Source organism: Nyctereutes procyonoides, unplaced genomic scaffold (genome assembly GCF_905146905.1).
Source record: "Nyctereutes procyonoides isolate TBG_1078 unplaced genomic scaffold, NYPRO_anot_genome, whole genome shotgun sequence".
Classification (NCBI taxonomy): Eukaryota; Metazoa; Chordata; class Mammalia; order Carnivora; family Canidae; genus Nyctereutes; species Nyctereutes procyonoides.
The window spans coordinates 782,864-797,013 of NW_026575141.1; the positions used below are offsets into that span (position 1 = coordinate 782,864).

The 14,150-nt window shown below is 39.8% G+C and overlaps 1 protein-coding gene across 1 annotated transcript in view; it reads right to left on the bottom strand.

Moving 5' to 3' along the window:
• LRGUK (leucine rich repeats and guanylate kinase domain containing) overlaps nt 1-14,150 on the bottom strand; it is a 67,220-nt gene that overhangs the window by 26,033 nt on the left and 27,037 nt on the right. The window contains exons 6-10 of the mRNA XM_055307349.1: nt 13,333-13,457; nt 9,214-9,357; nt 3,786-3,866; nt 1,948-2,034; nt 263-369 (exon numbers count right to left, since the gene is read on the bottom strand). Of these exons, the coding sequence (XP_055163324.1) occupies nt 263-369; nt 1,948-2,034; nt 3,786-3,866; nt 9,214-9,357; nt 13,333-13,457 (544 nt within the window). The remainder of the gene's footprint in view (nt 1-262; nt 370-1,947; nt 2,035-3,785; nt 3,867-9,213; nt 9,358-13,332; nt 13,458-14,150) is intronic.

Here is a 14,150-nt window from a genome sequence, read left to right on the forward strand (position 1 = left end):
TGTCACAGGCTAGCTACCATTCAAGGGGCTGGATGAAAAAGGGAAGATGAATCCACTCACCTCAATGCCTGGGAAAACACCAGTGATGAACCCCAAGCTCAAGCATGTGATGATAATCGCTAAAAGTGACATAGCCGAATAAAAACCCTTCCCCCAGAGAAGGCAAGAGAGGGGTGAGTCACAGAGCAGAGGCTAGGGAAGATGAGGAAGTTGTCCTGGGCCTGCCCTCCTGAGTTCTACCCTGGGGATCCCTCACGAATACCTGTCAAAGATCCTCTGTGGCTGCATCACACTGTTGACGACATGGGTCAGGTGATCCTGGGCTGCAACCACTTCTGGGGGAGGGTCGTATCTATTCACTGCTGCAACCTTTTCCAGAATTAGAAATACAAGAGGGAAAACATGGTTCATTTCTTAAGAGAAGACAAGTCTTAGGTTTTCTGTCGTGAAACTTTCTGGACGTGCAACCAGGTCTGGAAAGTAATTTAACGCACACTCACAGACCTTTTGTACTCAGTCTTCATGTCTACTCTAACTTTCCTAAAACCCAAATAATGATTATTATCTGAAAATATGAAAAAAAATTATCTGAAAATGTGGAGCTGGAGTCTCTGGGTCCCCTACTTCTTTATGCTCCCTGGTTTGGGAGGAAAGAAGCAAAAACAAAACCTCTCAAGCCCAAGATTACTTATAATATAGTAAACATTCCCACTTTTGGTATGAAAGGAAGGGATAAAATACATAGTTCCAGATTCTGGGTCATTGATATGGAGGGATATGTTCCTCATCCCATCTCACCAGGAACTCTCCCAATGATATCAGATGATATCCAAACCTCCTCCTTTTTCAGCAGAGTTTCCTGTGTTCAAAGAGAGGAGTCTTTCCCCCATCATGTACACTTCTCTATCCACATGTCCTTGTCACCCGTCTACATACATTACCTTTGTGTACCACACCTTTACTCAATGTGGGATTTTTATTTTTTTAAGATTTTATTTATTTATTCATGAGAGACACAGAGTGAGAGGCAGAGACATAGGCAGAGGGAGAAGCAGGCTCCCTGCAGGGGATGCAGGACTCAATCCCAAGACCCCGGATCATGTCCTGAGCCGAAGGCAGATGCTCAACCATTGAGCCACCCAGGCGTCCCTAGTGCAGGCTTTTGAATCCCATTCCCTGTGCAAAATGCTAAAGATAAAGAGAAATAGAGAAATCTAGCAAGTGCCTCTGAGTTGGAGAGTAATAACGCACTAGCATCTGCAACTATTTTTAACTGCAATTTCAGACAGGCATGTGTGAAATGGAATATCCGCCCCTCTACGTGCTTATCCCTATTTTCATGCTCATCTCAAATTTGCATTTAGTGTATGAAATCCCTCGTTAGTGGAGATTCCAGCTGTCACCAGTCACTAAACGCAAGAGAAAGCACTGCCAAAGGTACAGTGGCAGAGGGGAAGATGCTAGCACTTAAGGTCCAGTTACTCTGGAACGATGTGTTGGGGGGGTGGGTCATGACTTTAAAGAGCACAATTAAGGATTTAAAATACTGAGATAATTATTGAGTGCCTTCTGATTATATGTACAGTGACATGATAATAAATGTCATTATTAAATGAATATTTAGAGCAACACATAGAGAATCACACTCCCTCCAAAGATGACAGTCATCCAAGCTAAAAGACTGCCATCGTGCTGCTGCCTGCACACACGGAGTGCAGCCTCTGTCCCCGTGGCCGGTCTGTTCGCTGCGCAAGGGCAGTGCCTTTGCCGCGTGGGTGCTGATGCTCAGCTTCTCAGGGGGTTAAACCACAGACTACGGGAACACTCCCTAAACAAATAGTTCATTCACATATTGTCACGTGTGCCACTTACGGGGTACATTGGTCCTGCAGCAGAGCCTTTGAGCACATTAGTTTGCAAACACATGGAATAACACAATTTACATACCTTTTCTTCCACTTTGATTTTCTTCTGATCTAATTCTGTTAATCGTAGGAGCATAAAAATCACGAAGAACCAATATTCAGCTTTTTCCTATTTAAAATATCAAGAGGAATATTCAATTGCCTTCCTTTCCCACAGGAACAAGCATCAGCATGCCACTCTCACAGGCAGGTGTTTCGGCTTCTACCCTGTTCACTCACGGACACACCCTCAAGGTGTCTACAGCTTCACACTTACCAGTCCCCTTATATAAACTCAAATGCAGGCTGTGCCTTGTAGCTTCCAAAGCTCTTCAAACATGGGATCCTGTTAATCTCCTTGTGACATAAGCAGGACAGGTATGATTATCTCCATTTCTAAAGAGCAACTAAGCCTCAGAGTGGTGAAGCATTTCCCCTAAGATTACACGGCCAGGGATTCAAATCCTATTTTCTAACTCCAAAGAGTTTCATTATTGCAAATAATGAACATTATGACTACTCTGTCATTTGTTTGGTATTATTTTGTATTAGTTTGAATTAACCTGTACCATTTTGAATATCTTACACTAATAAATAACATTCATTTATAGAACAAATTCCTCATTACTCCCAACCATCTGCTATGTTAGGATTATCTGGCTTTTAGAAATATAATTAGAGTGTTGTATTAAGAAGCTACATCTTTGGGATCCCTGGGTGGCGCAGCAGTTTGGCGCCTGCCTTTGGCCCAGGGCGCGATCCTGGAGACCCGGGATCGAATCCCACATCGGGCTCCCGGTGCATGGAGCCTGCTTCTCCCTCTGCCTGTGTCTCTGCCTCTCTCTCTCTGTGACTTTCATAAATAAATAAAAATTAAAAAAAAAAAGAAGCTACATCTTTAAGAGAAAGGTATTAGTGGGTGATGCATTTCATAGATAAGAATGCACATGAAATGAACATACAAAGGTATCTTTTTTTGTCCTTCCATGTGCAAGTTGGGGTTGTTTATAATGCGTGTGAAAGGGTTTTTGTGGTGTTTATGCACACGCACAAGCTCTCAAACTGGGGATCGATGGCCATTTTGTAAGCCCTGCTCCTTTCTTTACCAGAGATGCCTTTAAGTTGCCTGCCACTGTTTTTATACCAAGGATTGGACTTATTTTGTAATCTGATTTCTCATTTTTGCTTTTTTTTGGCTTGCCCAGTCCTGTTCATCAAGATACACACACAAAAAAGAGGTATTCAGGAGATATTAAATTCAAGGGTCTCTGGAAAGGTAAGTGAAGGGTATAGGTATAGGTAGCAAAGTGGAATGAAGGACAAATGGAAAAAGAGGCAGGGACAGAGGCCAGAAGAAAGGGTCTATCAATTGCGGGGAAAAGAGAGGCTTGAAAAATGGAGCAGATTTTTGCACACCAGAGGTGAAAACTCCTTGAGAAATACAGTATTTCTTTCTATAATCATTTTCCAACACCGCAATTTCACAACTAGATCCAGACAAATTACTTTAGGTATCTGATCTTAGACTTTCTCTCCCCTATTACGAAACAGGAACCAGAGTCTGTCTACATTGCCAGCATCGTGCATTCTAGAAGGTAAAAGGCCATTCATTGCTCCAGCGTCAGCAGCTCTGCTGTGAGGTCTTTACCACCATCCAGGATGGGGCAGAGATGAGCACACCCTCCAGGGAACCCCAGGCTCCTCTCTCACTTGTGGCTCTGCACAGCTGCTACTTTGCCTAAACCTCCTAATTGTTTCCTCAGAGATGGAGAATGAAGGTAAACACAATTTATTCACATTCCTGATGCTCCTTATCCAAAGTACTTCCTGAACAAGAATTCCAAGGATGTTCTCACCCCTCTCCCCACATAAATCTCTCACCTGAATTGGATTTCTTAGAAAATTGAGAACCCGAAGGAGAGGTAGACTTTCAATGTATTCTATTTCACCCAGCTCAGCAATCTGTTTAATCAAAGAAACAAAATATTGTCAATAAACTGTACAACAAAAAATATAAAACACTGTAAGAGGAGTGAGGATGGATCTTCTAACTTCAACTTATTTTAGAGGTTGCTGTGTTGAATATCTAGCCTCCTAAGGAGTATTCCCAATGCAGAACAAGGGAATTGCCACATGCTCCCTCACTAAATGTGAACACACATGGCCACATTTTCTTTTTTCCTCTCTGGCTAAAGAACAGTGAGCTGTTCCTCAGCTCAGCCATCCTTATTTTAAGGCAGAAGTAACTTTGTATGCAGAATCAGAGAAACAGTACAAAAATGCACCTGAGGACTCCCTGGTTCTCCTCCCCCCTAATCCTTCCTACCCCTGCTGCTCCCCAGTCTCCCTCCCCTACCCCAACGCTGCCTCAGCTGGCCTGGCTATCTGTGGCTGGTGAAGATTTCTTACTACATGTAGCTCTGTTTTTTCAATAGGAGACAATTATTTTAAGGAAAGATAAAAACAGAAATTATACAACACATATCTTGACACGGGTATTCGACTTAACATTTTTGTTTGAACTCCCACTTATGTTTTATACTCTTCTCTGTGTAGGTTATGTTTCACAACTTTAAAAAGTGAGGGGACAAGAGGTTGCTTGGCAGCTCCTTAATTTGCCCAAGGATAGAGCTTGGGTTGCAGAATGAATTTCCCACTAAAGACAAACCATTTCACTTAAATTTCCTGTCATTAGCATAACTACAATTTTATTTCAAATGTGGATATTGGACTTTCACAAAAAAAATCAATTATCACTTTTTCACTATATTTCTCAAGTCATTCCTGTGTGCACTGTGAAAGCACTCCAAAGGCAGTCACTGATAACTCCTGAGTTATCCAAACACAAAGTACAGCTAAATTAAACTACTCCTAGAGCTAAATCAGAAGAACATATGCACTATGTTCAAGGGATGCCATTTTCAAAGACATAATATAAAAGGTAAACTCTGAGTCACCACATCAAACCTGCATTAGTTCTATATGTTTATTAATAAGCATTAATCTACCTATAGCAATGCTGTTCTATCAGATACAGCTCTTTTAACACAATGACTAGATCCATTTGAATGGCATTTTGGTCTTCCACAAGATAAAAGGATTCTTTAAAAAAACATTACGTCATCCAGGAAGATGCAAAAGTAAACTTGGTTCACACTTCTTGGTCAGAACTTTTGAACAACAGATTGATTTTCCTCTAGCACACAGCTCATGTGCTTGGACTCGGCACAAATGTGAGGAGGTGTGTTTTCCTGCAGTGAGCATGTCTTACTGAGTCCTGGAGAGATCATTGTTTCTAAATTCCTAAAACTCCCATCATTATGTGATTAGAGTCATAGTACAGTTCCATAATAGGAACACTATGCCTTCAGGTGACATCTCTGGTAACTGACAATGGGAAGATGTTGAAATGTCGCAGACAACATGAATAGCATAATCGTGGGTGACAAAATCATGACTAAAATGTCAGCTGGGGTCATCTGGTCTTTTGAGAGTCAAATGAGAGGGATCCGACTCCCCTCCCACCCTCCCAGTCCTTCCAGAGGTAGTAAGAGGTTGTTAAGGGCAGAGCAAAGCAAGTATGGGGTAGCCCCGCTTCAACATCCCACGCCTGAATAATTAGCCATGTTCAGCAGATACTGGCTCTCCTGCCTGTGCCCTCCTCCTCCCCACCCCCCAAAGACCTCACTCCACTGCAGACTCACCCTCATGTCTTCTCAAATGCCAAGACCCAAGGTTGTGTGCATCACAGACCATTACAGTAGTGTAGGGGTACAGCACCCCCAAATGGCTTAAAGTGAAACATGGCCAGAAAGGTTCTTTTTTTTTTTTAAGATTTTATTTACTTATTCATGAAAAACAGAGAGAGAGGCAGAGACACAGGTTAGAGGGAGAAACAGGCTTCTGGCAGGAAAGCCCAATGCGGGACTTGATCCTAGGACCAGATCCTGCCCTGAGCCAAAGGCAGACGCTCAACCACTGAGCCACCCAAGAGCCCCAAAAGGTTCGATTCTTAAAGGAACTTCCGCCGTCTGCGGTGGAGAATGTCACACTGGCACAGCTGATCCCCAGATTCCAGATGCCCCTCTTCCCAAACCTCCTCTGCCCTGTGGGTTACTCCTAACCCCTAGCAGCCTGTCTACTCCAAATCCCTGGGGAGAGCAGTTTAGCTGACTCTCATTTTGCCATTTCCTCCTAGGCTATGCTCTCCAAGCCCCAGCATCCATACCTAAAGCAGCCTGTGAAGGCTTTTTCTTTGACTAATTGATGGACTGATTGATTTGTGAAATAATGATGCTAAAAGAAGTAAAACACCCTTCTCTAAGTAACTCTCCAATGAAAGTCTTGCTTCTGAAGAAAGGACTGAGGTTATAATAGAGTTAATATTTGGAGGATAAGTTTTAAATGCTCGAAAGGACATCAACTCTAACAAGGACTATAAAGAGTGCTGGGCCCCCCCAAATCACCAGCTGATGGTCAACATTTGCAAAGGAACTTAAGAGAGATGTTGGAACAATCGTGAGAGGGTACAGACATGCGGCAGCAGCAAAAACCAAGTAAATAATACTGATGAAAGTGCTACTGATAAAACATCAAATTAATCGTAGGAGCAAACAGCTACATTATATTTCTGTTGCATAATAAATTTTCCATCCCTGACATGGTATTCTCAGGAGTACTGAAGAAATCCCTGAGGAAATCTTTGGAAGGCACAAAGAATATTTCAAAGTACTGTTGGTTACTCCCCAACCTGCCCAGTGGGAAGCCTGGGAATTATGTTATTGTTATGGACTCAGCTGTTCCCAAAGGATTCCCTACTCTGGGACACATGGCCACTTTTTCTTCAACAGAGTCTAACATTTGAAAATTATAAATCTCCTTTACTCGCTGAATGATACCCCCTACCTTTTCCCCCCTTAAATGTTTTCAAATGTAACTTGCAATGTCTCTTGAAATGGAAGAGAACAATATATGTATTCACAAGGTCCTTCTAGAGCAGCGCTATCCAATATGGTAGTTACTAGCCACACATGGCTACCTAACACCTGGAGTATACCTAGGAGGACCTGAAATGTACATATATACAAGATATACACCACAAATGTCAAAAACTTAATATGGGAAAGAGGTTATAAAGCGCCTCCATCAATGATTTTAGTAGGTTACATGTTGACATGATCATATTTTAGATGTATCGGGCTAAATTACTTCTGTTTCTTTTTACTTTTTTATTGTGGCTACTAGGAAATTTAAAATTGCATATGTGGCTGACATTTACAGCTTGCATTATATTTCTATCAGAAAGCACTCTTCTGTTACATTACGCTGTCTGCTTTTCTGAAGGAGGGGTCATTAGCATTTCTTTACTGTATTATCCTTCAGCGTTGAGAACGCTGAGTCTAGAGGCAAACCATTCTATATTTGCATCCTGGCTGTGCTGTTTGCTAGATGCAGAACTCTGGGCATGTTACCTGACCTCTCTGTGCCCCAGTTTCTTCATCTGTAAAATATGACAATAATAGGGTATACCTACATGAATATTAAATGAGATGATAGATGTGAAGTGCTTAGAACAATGCCTGTGCACAAGTACTCAACAAATATCTCTAGATGGTCTTATGACTCTAATTATTACTATTACGACCATTAAGCATTATTCCTGTCCCTGAATTCTGAGATGCATTCACTTGGGATTCAATGTATGCATTCCATCTTTTCAACATTCCCTGGATATATATGAGAACCATTTTCAGGGAAATTTCATGAAAACAGGACAAAACAGGGATTGTACTGATGTCATAAGACATGTGGCACAGTGAACAAAAGTTAAATGAACTTTAGAAGTTGACAAAATATACAAATCCAGTAAAAATAAAGATGAATGGTTTTGTCTGTGATTAAACATCTACTTTTCCCAGACCTCAGGATGGCCTTTGATTGACATTTAGACTAAAGGTGACACAACTTCATTGGAGAAAGAGTCATCAGACATGACTGACAAGTAACCATCACACCTGAACGGAGACACATCTCCACAGCATCACATCTCACTCCAGCTAAGATCAAGGTCTCTTCCAGGGCCAAAGTTTGCATTTTCAAGAAGAAATAGTCAACTTCCTTATGAAGTCTTTCCAAAAAATGTGATAAAGTACTCAGTAAGAATAAAATTGTTTCAGGATCCCCGGGTGGCTCAGCGGTTTAGCGCCTGCCTTTGGCCCAGGGTGCGATCCTGGAGTCCTGGGATCGAGTCCCACATCGGGCTCCCGGCACGGAGCCTGCTTCTCCCTCCTCCTGTGTCTCTGCCTCTCTCTCTCTCTCTCTCTCTCTCTCTCTCTCTCTATCATGAATAGATAAATAAATCTTAAAAAATTAAAAAAAAGAATAAAATTGTTTCATAGACATTATTTCTTAAGTAGTCAGATATACCATGATTATGAGCACAAATGCCTCACTGAAAATAAAGTATAATTAAGAGTGAATGCCAACTTATATAATTTGTGAAACAAAGGGTATATTAATCCAGCTGTGGAAATCTGAGTCAGTCCAATTCCCAAGTCCTACAGATTAGGAACATACACTACTGTTACCGATAGAATATAGAAGAAATTCACTCCCATGCCTCTTCTCTTTAAATGACAGGCATGGGCAACACCAGCCTGAGGCTTTTCCCATGTCTCTAATCTCCCTGCTCTGACATTTCAAGACATTCCCGATATGACCTGTCTACAAAAAATTTTAGATGAACACATCACTTCTGAAAGTCATCTCTGCTTGGTTGCAGTTTAAACCCGTAAAAGAATTAATTAGGAATCATCAGATTTTCAAAAATTAAGAATGCTGTTTATTACAAGCAAATGAATGAAATACTCCTCCCTCAACTACTGCTTCAGGAGATCTTCTGGAATAACATTTGTAAAGTACATCAAGACTGTTATCAAAAGTTTTGTCTGTGTTATTGCACCTGACTTCAGGATACAAAAAAATTTTTTTGCCCTGTAGTGCCTCTCCTCCTGGAATTGTAAGTTGAACACAATGCTAGTATCTGTTTCCACTGTGAAGTGGACATTGTTACAGAGAACACACCAGAGCCTTTCTGTTAACCAAATAATGCGTGAATATATGATCTGTGTTGAAATCCTGTAGTTTTACCTGTCGATACTGTCTGTCCTGTTGGAGAATACATTCTGGATGTTTAAAAAGAAATAGAATAACATTTCTAAGCCAGTAGTACAAGTGACAGCCCTTGAGAACCAATAATGGGTCCTCTCATGTAGGCACTGAAACCAGGACAGATAAAGTGAGATATTACCTTATTATCCTCCAGGTTGATCACTTCCAGGAAGTCATGGTTCTCTAAGCCCTGGAGGCTACTGATCTGATTATGGGACAGATCCACGATCTGCAGGGCTTTTAGGTCCTCCAAACCTGTGATCTTCTCAATCTGGTTATTGCTCTAAAATAGGTAAAATACATCATGTCTTAAAAGCTTCTAGTAGGAAAAAGCGTAAGGCCAAGCTTTCATTCTGGATGCTGCCCAAATCTCCTAAAATCAGCAAGCCATTCTTGTGTCCCTGCTCCTACTCATTTCCACACTTAACCTCTGTAAACACTTACACATACACCACAGAAAGAAATCCCAGTTTTAATGCTGGAAGATTCAGAATATAATATTTTCATAGAAGTTAATGCAAGACAAATGTTCAAATAAGTAGGACAGACAAAAGCTAGGTAATGTAAGCTTTTAACATTGTTCACTTAAAGCCTGATGATGGCATAACTCCATGTTTATCGTTAGAAACAAAATTTAATGCAACTCTTTCATCACCATCATGTTAAACCACTGAAATAGTATGATTCCCACATACCCTTGGTTTTCAGAAATATTCTAAACATAATCACTTCGTATCCTGAGGGCTGTGGTAGTCCAATTCATGGCTTGAGCTATTCATGTTCTTGTGCAGGTCCCTCTTCTGGAACCTAGGACAGACCTACAACTTGCCTTAAACAAAAGAATATGGCAGAAACGTGCCAGTTCAAAGTCTAAGAATTTAGAAGGCCTGGCAGCTTCTCCTCTTATGTCCTGGAGCCCAGAGCTACCATGTAAGGACTCTAGCTACTCTGTTGGGAGAGGATTTGTGAGAGGTCACATGGAGAAGAAGAGGTCACATGGAGAGGGGCCCTGACACTAGAAAGAGTGGAAAAATCCAGCCATTCAGCCTCCCCACTGAGTGCAGCCCCCAGCCAATCTGTGAGCCAAATGAGGCAAGAGCAGAAGAACCATCCTGCTGAACTCAGCCCAGATTGCAGAACTGCTACCTAATAAAATGGTTAGCAAGTAAACTTTCTCCACGCCTCTACGCTTTGGGTGGCTTGTCATTCGACCATAGGTAACTAAACCAGGTTTCTCAATAATTCACACATAAGCATCTTCTCAGACAAGAAGCATAAAGCGAAGATCCAGAGATCCTCTTTCCCAACCCCCATGGACTCAAAACAACAAATTATAGTGGCAACAATGTTCTGCATTTTCTTGGGCATCTTCCAACATACAATTCCTAAGATTCCTTAGCCTTGAAGTGTAAGAACATGCCACAGTAAAATTATACCTTTAGTTTAAGTTGGGAATCATAAATACAATTTTGAGGTTTTAATTAATGACATAAAATGCCCATCTTTAAACTTTTAATACTTTTAATAAGCCCATAACTGAAAAATTAAATTATAGCATTCTCTTCCATCTACAATATTTTTCCTGATATATGTTTCCTGGTACATTTTAATAGCAAGAGCTCATTTTCATCCTATCTTTCATAAGATTTCACTTCAATAATGAGCAAGATTTGTAGTCATTAGTTTAATTCTGTAGCACTTTAAAATATATTAATAGAATGTTGATAATCTACAAAGCTGGGTGATAATACATGGAGGCTCATTAAACTATTCCCTTTTAAAAAATATATGTTTGAACAATTCCATAATCAGAAGGGAAAAATACTCATAACCCCCATTTGCCTAAGTTAAGTCAAATTTCCTACTATTCAGAGTTCAAAAAAGTTCTAGAAAGTGCAACAGAAAAGAAAAAACTAAAGTTAACGTAATATCCATACTAATTTAACTTATTGAAATAAGATCTCAATATCCTATTTAAAATATGCCCACATATAAAATTTATATACAATACAGTTCTTCCCAAAGGACTTTGAAGTGCTAGAACTGTGGAAGGTAGACTATAATAAATCTTTACAGTGTCTCTGATGGCTTTCAAAGTGGTAGATGCATAAGAGTAGAGTGAGGCATAGAAACGTTTAATTAGCTAGCCTACGGTCATAAAGGAAAGCAGAATGGGGAAATATTCCAAATCGCAGAATTTGAGTTGAAAGTCATCTAGTCAAACCCTTTATCCAATGCTAAAAAAAGGATATATTACCCCTCAAAGTGGACATCCAGCTTCAGCATGAAGAATTCTTTTTGCTTCTTTCTCTTTTTTTGTAAAATCGTGATTAGCAGGGAAAAGGGGGCCTTTAGAGAGAAGCTACTTTCTTAAACATATAAAACGGGAAATACTCATCTCCCCAGTATGGAAAGGGAGAAATAAATGTATCTTACTAAAACAAAATGAATTGTAAAGGGTGGAATGCATTGTCCTTACTTGCTCAAAGAAGTGGTTGAGAGAACAGCTCATGAATGAGCCACATCCTCCACCTCACATTTATTGTAAAAGCTGATGGTAGAGAATTAACTGATTTGTAGAACGAATTGTTCTTTTTTCTCTAAAACAAAAAATGTGAAATGAACTATTTGCAGTAGCAAAGCAGTTGGTTTTCTAATTCCACAAATTCAAACATAAAAGCATTAACTCTTGAAACAAATGTGTATCTTTTTACCTTATATGTTTCATTAACATTTGAAAAAGAAACTCTTACTATTCTCAAAAATTTTAAGGGAAATGAATGATGGCATGGTCTGATATTTTCTGATTCATCTTGGGTGATGGGGCAGGGACTGGGAACAATCCCCCTAATCTATTTGTAGAACAAAAAGTCTTTTACGCTTGTTCTCAAAGCCGCCTGAGATGGAACTGCCAATACGGATAATTTGTTTAGTTATTGAAACAAACTCTTAGTATAAAAGTGCAATGTGTTCCTCTTAATCATGAGTTCAATTTTTCTCCCTACTAAGCACACCCCCATATCTCTTCCCACATACCATGCTCCACATAAAGTTAATGGGAATGCCAATACAAAGAGAGATGTAAAGAGAAGGGTAAGGTCCTAACGAGGTATAAACTGAGTAGTACATACTGCCGATACTCCTTTAAATTACTGTAATTTTTAAAATATGACTTTTATACTTTTCAAATTTGCCAACCAACCTATCAAATTCATTTTCTTTTATGCCTTGTTAACCTGCCTCGGTGGGCGGAAAACATGAAACCTCAGGAAAACTATTAGACCTTTCCACACCTCCGGTCTGTCCTCAGTACTGGAAATAGTACTCTGCCCTCACCTAACTCGCTGTAAGGGCTGAAGTCTCTTGAAAAGGCACATCAAGTTCCAAGCTCAGGGAAAGAGAAATTAATACCAGCCAACCTTCAGCTATCTGCCGTTACATAAGGTGGGAAGAGTATATTGTAAATGTCATAAATCTGCAGATAACCCAATGTGTCATTTCAAACTGTAGTTCAACACTCTCCTATGGGATAGTTCACATAAGAAATTAATAAGCTACCAGCCTCATGGCTTGAAATTCTCCCTGCCCACCTTGTGACAGATATAATAAGAAATAGCAAAGTCATCCACGGGTAAGATGTAGGAGAGAAGAAGAAAAGAAGAAGAATCCTGAATAATCTACAAACTGTATTATCAGCTCCCAAATCAGTGAGTTATACTGTTATTTCAAAAGCACTGTATATATCTTTGGAACTATTATAATTCTGCCGATTTTTTAATAAATTACCTGTATTTTTATTCATTGTCACAGAGCACATCATACAGCTTAAGAAGAGTCCTCTCTCTATGGGAAAAATTTTAATAATTTCAAGTTTCTGATTGGAATTGTTCCTTTATTCTCAGCATCGATTCTGGTTTTCTAGAATGGGAAACTAGCATATATGAATATAAAAGGGCTGTGAAAATTCAGTGCCCAGAGAACATTTCGTGGTTCAAGAATAAAGAGTTAACAGCAATAAATATTATCTTTTAAAAAATTGAATTTAGACGCCAAATTAGAAAATCATTTATTACTGTATGAAATATATTGATCCAACACACACACACACACACGGCTTGAGAGCAAACAAAATGTGAGACGGTAACTTTCATGAAGGAATCAGCACTCTTCATGAACTTGAAAAAAATCCTAATTACCATTTACTTGCTAAAACATTAACTAGTACTTTCTATCAAAAATAACTTTTGGTTAGACTCACCAGACAAAGAATTTTGATGGGTAGTATGCCTAAGCCGTTAATCGTCGTGATCTTGTTCTTGGCCAGACTCAGGTGTGTCAGGCCACTACACAATTCTAGCCCACTGATCTTCTCTATTTCATTGTCTGTGCACCAGGACTATGTTTAAGGAAAATGTCATTAGAAACATTTTGAAGAAAAAAAAATCAGTATCAGACAATCATTAGAAAAATCAGACAACAGCATTAATAAAGCAGTAATACATGCCCAACACAGGATGAACACTAGATCTTGAAATGCAATTTTTCATTATAGAAGTTAATACTGGCACTGCTTAATATTTTTTTAAAGACACAGCTTTTGAGTATGCTCAGTGTCATTTGCATTGATATGTGACTCATTTAATCAATGAGGAAAAACATTTCAGGGTGCCTCGAAGCTGCCTCCTTGGCAGTATTTTTCCTTGGTTCCTTAACGATCTCCATGTGAAACTCATACATTTTCCTACAAGCAGGACTTCTGAATACAGGGTCACTGTGCAGGAAATGGCACCAAATTTTATCATTGTCATAACCAGGGGAACAGCTTGGGAGATGTCATCTGTGGCAAATGGGTGGTAAAGAACCAATACCCTGATAGAGGGAGGAATGGCCTTTTCTGTCTATATTGGCTTCTCTTCTCCCTTTAAAATAAATGAGGCCTAAACTCTGTCTTCATTTCCTTGTGCTGAATTTCTAGTCATTTTAAATTTTAACTTCTGTGTTCCAACTTTATAGTCACCTAAAATTGCAGTTCCCAACATTACCGATTCCATTCCCCTCTCTCTGGTCTCCATTTCT